Source organism: Idiotropiscis lumnitzeri, chromosome 1 (assembly GCF_059441095.1).
Source record: "Idiotropiscis lumnitzeri isolate Australia: NSW breed Sydney's pygmy pipehorse chromosome 1, RoL_Ilum_1.0, whole genome shotgun sequence".
Classification (NCBI taxonomy): Eukaryota; Metazoa; Chordata; class Actinopteri; order Syngnathiformes; family Syngnathidae; genus Idiotropiscis; species Idiotropiscis lumnitzeri.
Genome location: NC_142391.1, coordinates 36,743,748 through 36,754,557, shown reverse-complemented (window position 1 = coordinate 36,754,557; position 10,810 = coordinate 36,743,748). Strand labels below are relative to the sequence as shown.

At 39.0% G+C, this 10,810-nt stretch overlaps 1 protein-coding gene across 1 annotated transcript; it reads right to left on the bottom strand.

The window, feature by feature from the left end:
* Window positions 1-1,386: 1,386 nt before the first annotated feature.
* On the bottom strand, window positions 1,387-4,886 carry tmem230b (transmembrane protein 230b). Its single transcript, XM_088305777.1, has 3 exons — window positions 4,606-4,886; window positions 1,947-2,069; window positions 1,387-1,853 (listed from the first exon to the last, which is right to left on the bottom strand). Exons 1-3 carry the CDS (start codon window positions 4,696-4,698, stop codon window positions 1,713-1,715), a joined length of 357 nt encoding a protein of 118 aa, XP_088161903.1. The 5' UTR covers window positions 4,699-4,886; the 3' UTR covers window positions 1,387-1,712.
* Window positions 4,887-10,810: the final 5,924 nt, after the last annotated feature.

Here is a 10,810-nt window from a genome sequence, read left to right as displayed (position 1 = left end):
AACATGATCATGATATGAATAGTATATGTTTCATATACCATGAACGTGCTGAATAAGTTAGGTCGGTTGCATATAAGATCCCTGGTGAAATCGAGTTTAGTCTCACTCAAAAGCCTTTATGTTGAAGACAAACACAAATTCCGTCAATTAGCAACTAGTCAACTTGAGCTTTATGCAGCGGCTATTTGGGCGCCTCACACAAAAGCGCCTTTTCGTGAGAAAAAGTCTTAGTAGGGACGTAACAAAAGGCAAACAGTAGCCAAAAGACCAAGAGATGTTTGCCGCAGGCCCGGCTTTCCAAAAGCTATCCAAAATTACCACCGTGAGGTGTTGTTAAAAAAATAAATAGCACGTGCAAATACATACACACAATAGAGCATCTGCCGAACGGATCATAAGGCAAACACGTTTTCCACAGGAAAGATAATAATCCACTTGGAGACAAAACTGTTATCTTCTCAACTAAACCTATGGTTTGACTACCATTCACCATTAACTAGCAAAACAAAAATCATGTATGTTCTGAAAGCCAAATCTACTAATCGTTGCACCCTCCCATGTTACTGTACGCTACTACTGTGAAAACTTTTTATCATGACTTTAGTAGGCCAATTGTGCAGTTTGAAGCACATTTCTATTGCACGTTAGCCTAACACCACTAGGAGGCATCAAAACCCCTGAAACTGTCATTTTTATTATCAATCACAACATAACCGTTTTGATAAACTTGGCACAAAGAAAATTACTTCTCTGCACGTGAAATAATAGTTTCTCTCTTTGATTAAATCTGATTATGCTTATACTAAGAAAAAATGTTTTAGCACAGGCCTTTATGTCATCAAAACATGTTTCAGAGCTTTGGCATCATGGAAAATAAAAGTTAAATATGAATGAGATAATAATGACAATTTTAGTACGGCAATGGCTGGGAATGTCTTCCATTCCCAAATCTCTCGCATCTTATCATTAATTCTTCCTTTCAAATCTTTTTTTTCCTGTTCACAAGATTCCAATTGGTCAATCAAAAGCTCAACCACGGTTGAGTTTCTCTCTTTATTACATCATATCCATGGCTGTTGAAACGAGAATTTTGACCAAGGAGTGAAAATGACAAATATTGGTTTTCAAACGCTGGGAGTAAATGTAAAAATTGGACAGAAAAAATAAATACTTTGACAACATAAAAATGAGCTTCATTACATACAGTATTTAAGTATTTACTTCCCACCACAGCTAAATTGTACATTGCAACCTGTCAATTACCCGTTTTAACGTAACAACAATAAACAGAACTCTTCTATGCCATGAATATAAAACAATTCAGGTGTTTGTGCTACAGTATCTGAAATTATTTCATAAATTGTACTATAAATACAGTTCACAGCCAACACATGACCTTTTATTTTTACATAATACTGTTCCATTGTCTGCAGTCAACTCAAGTTATCCCAATAGCTTAAGATGGCCCACATAAAAAGATTGCTGCCTGAATTAACAAATCAAGAATAAGTCATAAATGGCAGCTGTATTCATTTACTGAGAAACAAAACATTTACACTTATCACACTATTTTTGCCTCAAATCAGCAAGTGAACAATATGAAAACTCAAGTAAAAAAGAAGATAATCATCAGAGTACTAAAATTACATCCTTATCGGAGGGATACGAGTCAGAAATTTGGAGACTTTAACATGATTCAAGAAACAAAGCATTTAGTCATCAAAGTCTGGGATATCGTCATAGGAGTATCCTGGGTATCCTTTTGATGCGTAATAAGCTATTCGCAGGTGGTAAATTCCAGGAAGAAAAACAAGGATTCCTATGACCAGGACAGGAATGGTGCGGTCCGAGTGCTGAAAGGGACAGGAAAAGGTTTCAGTAGGGCGAATAGCATTTTCGAAAGTCATCATCTAATGATAGTGCACTGTGAAAACGTTTTTACTCACGGTCACTCCAAAGTATCCGGCCAGGAGAAGAGAGCCGATGATGATTAAAAGAGAGCCGATTAAGAACAAGACTGTGGCGAGTGCTATGGCTTTGTATGGGACTTTGGGTGGACTTCTTTTGAACTGGAATACAAGAACAACTTTGCTTTAATGACACATTTCACAATCATACGAGAACACAAGTCGACTTTTTGAGCCATACGTGTCTTTTTGTATGTTTGGAGAGAGGGGTTGGCTCTTCTTTTCGTGATGTATTTTGGATGTTTTTATTGCACAGCGCTTTGGGTTGCATTTTTATGTATGAAACGTGCTATATAAATAACATTTAATTGATTGCTTTTGTTTGATGGGATTTTAATATGGCATAATGATGGCCTGCAAATGTGTGATCTGGTTATTTGGTGGTGAAGTCTCTGACTGTGTCCCTCTGTTGTATGTTGTTTCACAGGGTTTTATTTTGGGGCCATTGCGTTTTCACTGTGTCAGTCCTCCATTCGGGTGGGCATCCCTACCTATGACCACTTGAACATATCAAAAGGATTAACCTCTCCGTGGTTGATATGTATGAGAATTAGGAACTGTGAAAGTCAGGAGAGGTACGTAAATTATGTTGTTAGGTCGTGGCCCATTGCTTCTTTGCTGATCACGGTGAGGATGCACGGCATCGAAGCACCAGTCGGGATATTTACAGAGACTGAATAGGGAATGAGTAGACATGCACGTTTATTTGCATGTGGATTGCCCAACATTACAACAACACTACAACATGCCATCCAATTTAAAACGTAAAAGGCGAAGTTATCAGAATCAAAATGCCCTTTATTGTCATTGCGCTCAGTGTACGAGATATGCATTGGCCACACTTGGTTCTGAAGTTGGCCTCCTCGCTAGAGCTTTTTCTTCCTCTCCGGAACTTTTTTGTTCGCTGAACATTGATGCTCCCGAAGCGGCCCGGTCTAAAAGCACGTGTCGCTCCGTAATGCGCACATTTCAAGAAGACCACCTGCAGGATTCATCAATGAGGAGTTTATCTGAAATCAACGTTGACTCGCGCCGGAACGCTGACAGCTTCATATATTGGCTGCAAGTGGTGGTGGATGCGAACGTGCATGAGTGGCAACAGCCAGGCATCCCGGCACCAAGTCGCCGGTAAAAAGCTAATTTTCTTGTGCTAACGTCGTCTGTTTAGCGACCAAAAGCTAATTGCAGCCCTGTTAATTTTAACAAGCCGAAGAACGTACTGTTGTTACCCGTGGGCGGTGGGAGGTGTAAACATTGATGCCTGGCAGCCTCCTCACACTTAACAAAAGATTAGCATAGCTCTTGTCCGCTTCAGCCTGTGTAAGTGGAGAATCAATCTGCAGAGTATTTTGGATTTTGTGGAGGTGATCACATGACCTCACGGTTGATGTCAATGAATCCAAACTCTTCTGCAGAACGCTTTTATACGTTCACAGGTTGAAGTGGACAAGAGTAATAATGTGCATTTGCATTTTGGTGGCGATCGGTCGCCGTTTTGGATAAAAGAACTGACATGGCAAGCAATATTGTAAAAGGGGGCGTGACAATTTGTCGTAAATCTCATCCTAAAAAAACAAAGTAAAAACTTAAATCACTACAGAGTAGGGCTGGACAATATGGCTGAAAACTATATTGTGACGCATGTATGTCATATCGGTTGATATCGACATATATGGAATTATTAATATTTTTTTTAACTATTGAAAATAAAAAAGGGGGAAGGGCTGAATTCCGATTTGTTTTATTTTAAAATGTACAACGCACGCCGGCCTCCCTTGCGATGGATATCTCATGTGCGAGAGCTACGGGCCGTTTAGTCCAGTGCGTGTCCGCGGAGGGTGCTTGTTAGCGGCTTTACTGCTGCGTATGCCCACCTCCCTTGCGACGGAGCTCTCATGTGATGGAGCTCCGGGCTGTTTCGTCCAGGGCGTGTCCGGGTAGGGTGCTTGTTATCGGCTTAACTATTAAGCAAGCCTGCCTCTCTCCTGCGAAGCTCCCGTGTGATGGAACTGAGGGACGTTTTCTCAAGTCGGCCGGTAGAACCAACTTACCCCACTCGTCTTTTTTTTTTGTTTTGAGTCACGCTAGCTCAGCGGCGCATGCGTAAACCTCAGGTTGTATTTCCGCAATGGTAATGAGTTTGTGACGAGTGGGGCAGTGATAGGTCGAATCTGCTCCGTTGTTTTTTAGGGGGGTTTTGATCGATAATCTATCGATACCATTTTATATTGATATCACTCACCGAACTATTGCGAGACATATCAATATCGAATTATCATCACAGCCCGACTACAGAGTCTTTTAGGGGAGGGGCATTTTAGTGCTAATGTTAACGTCAATGAAGTGTCCCTTTAATTACTAATTCTAATTTAATGAAGAAATATATTTGTCCAATCAAACGCCAGTTATGAATTTTGCGCTTCAGCCCCAGCAAGGCGTGAAACAAGTCCATTGACAATTGGGCATTACATTCAAATGATTAGAGAGGGTCAAAGTGAGTTCGCCTGTATAAATTACAGTGCACATTAGAGGCCATTTTGAAATGTCAACCAAAAGCTCAAAATCCCTAACTTTTGTGACTGGTGTCTACGAATACTTTGAAGTTTTCTTGTATAATGTATTATCTTGGTCGTCTTACCTGTAAATCAATGTAGCCGTCGTCATGAGTGGCTAACCTGGAGTACTTCACTTTACTGGCAGGAACGCTGTTAACAACGCTTCGAGCCGGCATCTTTAATTTGCAAATGACAGCTTGCTCAATAGTGTCGGCTACTCTCTACAAGACCATTGGCGACAGGGTGATCATCATTTGGAGGACAAACTCACGGCAAAATAACTAAACAACACCCAAGTGGGATTATGACTGTCACGTCCGTTCCTTCTTCGCAACACTTCCTGGTCTTCAGTACGCATGCGCAGAAGGCATTGACTCGTCAACATTGTGGTTTACAAATTTATTTTCACACACTTTATATGTAATATATTATATTAATAATAATTAAACATTTACACCAGTCTACGTGTACAATTATACAGATACATAAAAATCAAATGTTCCCAATTTTACAAGCTACACTTTTCCTGCTCAACCGCTAGAGTGAGCTGTTGAGTCGTTAGGTGTAATGACAAGCAGCCACAATGCATCGCAGAGTCCAATAGCTTTGTGAGGATTTATGTTTGTGCATGCTCATTTCCGCTGTGTCTCTCGATGGTCAGCTTTGATATCACAATGGTCTCAGTCTCACAAGATAATGTTTCTGTCTAGGCTGCGGGTGTACTAATAAATCACATGACAGAGATTATGTCTGAACGCTGTTTCATCAAACGTGGCTGCAAAATATGAGAATATTATAACAATAATGATGATGATGTAAATGTAAATCTTTACAAGCTATTGTTTGCTTATCTTTTTCTCCATGTTTCATGACAATGCAGATCACACAGGAGAATTTCAATAAATTGGTGTGTCGTTTTTCATTTAATTATCTCAGTAGGCAATTCAAAGTGGAGCTCATGTGTTCGTTCATTCATTCATTAGGAAAATATTTTTCTGGTCATTTTGTTCCTAAACATATGCGTATGATCGTTTTTTATTTAATATTCTAACTTCTTGGGAGCTGATTTAGGAGTTTTGTGACATAATTCACTGTGTGTACTGAATATACGTATTTAATACATAAGTTTGACTTTAATTAAGACACTCAAATAAGTTACGCGTCCCACAATATTCTCATTTATTTAGATGTACCTGTATGTTAAATATAACAACCCTGAGATATCCCTACCTGTAGTTGATCATCAATGTATAGAATCACCTTTGATCTGAGTTATTAATAAATATTACACTGCCTTTATCATGCATAAAATAGAATGTGGTATAACGTTTTGTGAAATACCAAATAAATAAGATTTGCACAATTCTTCTCTAATAATTAAAGCTATGAATAATTAAAGCTTTTGTAGTGGGTGTAGCGTTGACCACACTACCCCCACCTACCTTTGCCCTGCTCGTGTTAGAAAATTGGGCTGTCACATAGACAAATATAGACTCTCCTGAAGGCAGAATTCAGATTGCTGCCTGGCCCTACAGGGGCCATCATTACGATCCAAGCTCTCCGTCAGGTCTACAATCAATGATGTATGTCCACAGTTTGTAAATGGCCCAGAGGCCACCACTATTTCCGCGAGTGATAATACACCAAATGCATATTTGTATTAGAAGTGCTAGCGGCATCAATAACAAACTCTCAAAGCGTTGCACTGCACACAGTGAGTCTTGAGTGATCATGAGGATGCTGGATGACCTCAGCCATTACTACTCTTTCAGAGCCACACTGTAGCTCTTGCAAAGCCAATTGAGCATTTACAGAGAGTGTAAACGACATCCTGAAATGTGTGAAGATGAACGGGGCTGTTCTGAATTCCCCTGTTCAAGCTTTGCCAGGATGGCCTCAGTAGGGTTAAAGGGGGTCGAGCCCAACGACCCCATCTCTGAAAAATATAAACAATGACGGACAAAACATGTCAGGAAAGGAGGTCCATAAACAAGGCTGTAAACAAGGTTATAAAGGAGGAGATTTGCCATTTTCACACTGCACTCTCAAGGGGAATATAAGACACAAAATCATCCATTTATGGTTCATATCCCCATGGTGCTGTAAGAAGTACATTTAGTATGAGTCAGGCAGGACTATATAGTATACTCTATGTAGTCTATGTTTCGATTATTATTAAATACGGGTGTACTAATGCACCCTAAATCTCTACAAAATTAGTTAATTAGCCTAGAAATCAAGATGATTTAGTTTTACAGTACACTATTTCATTTATTTTCTTATTTTGGACTAGCCACTTAAAACCGCCCACACCTGCAGTGTAAATACTCTCTCAAACATGGCTGCATCACCGGCACAGCCTCCGTTGTGTGCCGAGTCCATCCTTATCTGTCTTCTTGCTTCATTTGTAAATCCAATTCCTAGATTTTAGATCATTTATGTCAACATGCTTAATCTTCCACTGAGACATTATCTTAGAATCATCTGATGCTTTGCAAGACAACCGTGTTACCAGTCCACAGACGTTATGACCACTTGTATAAACAGATCCAATGCAGGAGTATGAATGAAATAAAGTCTGCGTTAACAAAGATGATAATGCTCAGTTTAAGTAACACTGTCAGAGTGGTAATTCATATTACTAAATGTTTTTTTCTGGTCGGAGTTTGAAGTGAATCACATTGGACTAGTGTTCTTGAGAGAGTCAAAATATTAGACACAGTGTGATGCATTAAGGTTCTGCATCATTGAAAGCTACACTCAGTGACAAAAAAAATCATGAATTGGGGTTTTGGTTACTGGTGTAGAGGTTTATTCAATTTATCGTACTTGCATGCAGGTAGTGCTGCAGGTATGAACTCCCATTCAGTCATGGTGCAGCCTAGAGTGAAGTCTGCCTTTCACAAGAAGTCAGATGGCTCCAGCCGACTGTGACAAGAAGTGCATGGCAAAAGTAAGCATGTTCTGGACTCAGGTAGAAGTACAAATACTTGAGTAGAAAAATCCCTTGTTAAAAGTAAAAGAACTGATTCAACTCCTTTATATGTAAGTAGAAGTTATTAGTTCTCTAAAATACACATCAGTAGAAAAAAAAGGTGTTTTTTTTTTACTCCAATTATGTGCAGTTTGATAACTTTGCACAGTAAAAAAAAACTAAGGCTGGCCACAAAATAGTTTCATCTTTTATTAATTTACATAATGATCACACAGAGAACTTAGAGGAAAAAAAAACACTGGAAAATAGATTTGCTCTGTAAGCAGATGGATACATTTGAACAGCTTTGTAGCTGCTTAATTATCCTATCATAACAACAGAAAAACACCTACATCTGTTTTTGCAGTTTTAATATTTGAATGCCAGAAGCTGCTGTTTTTTATGCGAACAAAATAGCTATAAATCATTAATTTAGCCAGCATCTTCAAATCTTTTAATCTTTAAAGGAACCTAAACCATAACAACAAACGGATCTCAAAATACAACCACTTACTGCAATTATTAAAACACATTGTTAGAAATATGTAATAATTTCTTGGAAGTTAAAACAAATTTTGTTTGTTCACAATGTTATTTGACGCACTGCAGTCGCCATGTTTTCTCATTGTCCATATACAGGAGTAGAGTGTGAATTGTATGTATTTGGAACAAATTATTGACCTCTTTTTTGGAAAAAGAACTCACCACTTATTTTATTGTAAACCCCTTCAGATTGATATACTGATTTAAAAAGTTGTTCGTCAATTGACCTCTAAACCATACCAAATAATTTGAGGTGGTGCCCCCAGAGGCAAACAGGAGTAGTGCATTTCTCCGGCTTGCAATCAGATATACACTCTCAAGAGCGACCCAATAGTTGTTGCACAATGGCTGGCATCATTTGTGTTATCACCATTATTGCTTCTCATCATTTCGCTTCATGGCGCTGCTGTTTATGTTTTTTCCACCTTTAAAGACTCCAAAATCTCAATCAGCCTACATCTCTCTGCTTACTTCTTTTTTTTTTCTACGTACGTAAACCTGTTTTAATTCAGAGGCTGATAAAAGTCACAAGCCCATTATTGAGTCAGGGGTAGAAAGTTGTTGGCAGTCAAAGTAAAAAGTCAGCAGCAAAATGATTACAGATAAAGTTCAGATACCTGAAAAATATAGTACATAAAAAAAAAAAAGTAGTTGCACTTTGGTATTATTAATGGTATTTACCACCACTGACTGTGAACCTGAACAGGCTAAGTACTGGAAAATTAATGAATGCTACCTGTTTGTATTGATAGACTCTATATTTTCATAGGGCCATTGTGTATTCTTTTAAATATTCCAAATTACCTGTGTAAAAAGCTTAACCTGTAAATTAACCCTTGTGTTTACTTACAATCCAGATATCGACAGCGGTATTCTCTAGGAATCTTCCAGTCCATGTGGGTTTTTGCTTCATTTGGAACCATTGGCCTGTAAGCATCGATGTGGCGTACGTGGCATGACAACAACACTGCTGGAGTGCCATCTGGAGATGTCATTAATTAATCAGGTGATAGACATGTCATCGCTGGTCAGAGGGGAGCAAAGGATATTGTTATCTAGAGATTCTATTTGCCACTGCCAAAGGTGATCTTATGCTGCTTTTGGATGTGTGTTTGTGTGTGTTCGTATTTGTGACTGGTAAGAGGACAATGTCCTTTGGGTGACACCACGCAGTAGGAGAACAGCATTTAAGCCGTAATTAGAGTCCTGTTCGGAGTGGAGTTCTGTCTGCTGCGATAATGAGGTCCGCCTTCATTACAGCAATTGCGCATAGACTCAATGATTGGAGTCCAACTAAAGCCTGCACCATTATAGCACTTCAGCATCCTGAAAAATCTCACTTGTCCCTACATTATTACTTTTAAAGCCACCACAAGTCAGAACTGATCGAATGTGGTCCTACCGGTGTTAAAATAGACATGTAAATACAGGAATCATTTCTTCCTTCTTTGGTCGCCAGAGCAATACACACAGCTGATAAATCATTTGTCAGATAGGTGTGCTCCTTTATTAATCATAGGCTATGAGTAATGTGTATGATTGAATGTGAATTAGGAAAAAGAACACCCTGTTTTGAAAGTGTACAGATGGCAGATTAGAAATATTTGTGATCCTTTACTGAGATTGTTGTCACACTCGATGCAGAACGCATTTAACTTGGATGCTGTTTCATTAATTATTTAGATCGGTTTCAGCTACAGTTACATTGTTATTTGTTATAAATCCATCATAGCTAAGAAATGACTGCAGCGGTTTAGCAGTCTATTTCAGGTGCAAGGCTCAGTGGAAGTATGAGTGTAGGTGGACAGCTGTCACGATACCAGAGCTTCATAAACCAGATGACGCAGTCCAAGCACTTTTATTTCACAATGTCAGAGCACTCTGTAAAAAATGTCACACCCCCAAGGAGTAGTGACTTCGAGAATGCGACTGCAGCAAAACTTACACATGATAGCATAGTTTCGGTTTCTGTTTTTTTGGGGTGCATTTTGCCCAGCACATGACAAAAAATCTATGCATGTTCATTCATCTTTAAGATAGGGAATCTGATTAATTGGTGCAATTAACGCGAATGTCACTGTAAATGCCAACATCAGTGTGGATGCTTGGCTCACGTTGCTGCCTTCATGATGGGGAGCGTTTCCTCCAGTGCAGAGATATTGATTTGGGTATCTTTCAAAAGTCGTCAGCCCACCCGACCGCAGGGCCAGCTCATATACAGGTAATTGCTTTTTCAAGAGGTCTTAGGTATAGCATGATAAACCTTTACAAGATGCAAAGACTCAGATGCTGACACCCACACATGGAATGACAATGCAATTTTGGGGGGGTAATTATGTTCTACAATATTTTCAACACTCACAAATATTCATTTGCCTTGTTTTCTGAGTTCAGTTGCTATTTCAAATTAACTGATTTGCTGAACATAAATTGGGCAGCTTGAGCATGTGTGTAAAGCAATCATGTGTGTACTATAAAGACCTGATCTGCATAAATGTTAGACTTGATGTCTATGACACCAGAATGTCCCACATGCAAGCACAGGAGAGCAAGATTGAAAAGTCCACTATGCTGCACTCTTGCTGTTGTGCTATAAAATGGTGAAGTTCACCTGAACAAAGTTTACTCCTAAAGTCAAATGAAATGTCTATAAGAATTTTTCACAACAAAAAGGTCCCCCTTTCTGTGAGCCCCAACAGGCTAAATGTAAGTTTCCCGAGAAAATTAATTACCCACCCAATTCAATTAACAGTGAGTGTGATTATTTTAAT

Bases quoted from the DNA above. Each gene is read 5' to 3' on its own strand.
- tmem230b (XM_088305777.1), bottom strand. From the start codon at position 4,698: ATGCCGGCTCGAAGCGTTGTTAACAGCGTTCCTGCCAGTAAAGTGAAG. The intron at 2,070-4,605 runs GTAAGACGACCA...CTTGTATTCCAG, and splicing joins ACGGCTACATTGATTTACAG to TTCAAAAGAAGTCCACCCAA. The intron at 1,854-1,946 runs GTGAGTAAAAAC...TGTCCCTTTCAG, and splicing joins CCGGATACTTTGGAGTGACC to CACTCGGACCGCACCATTCC.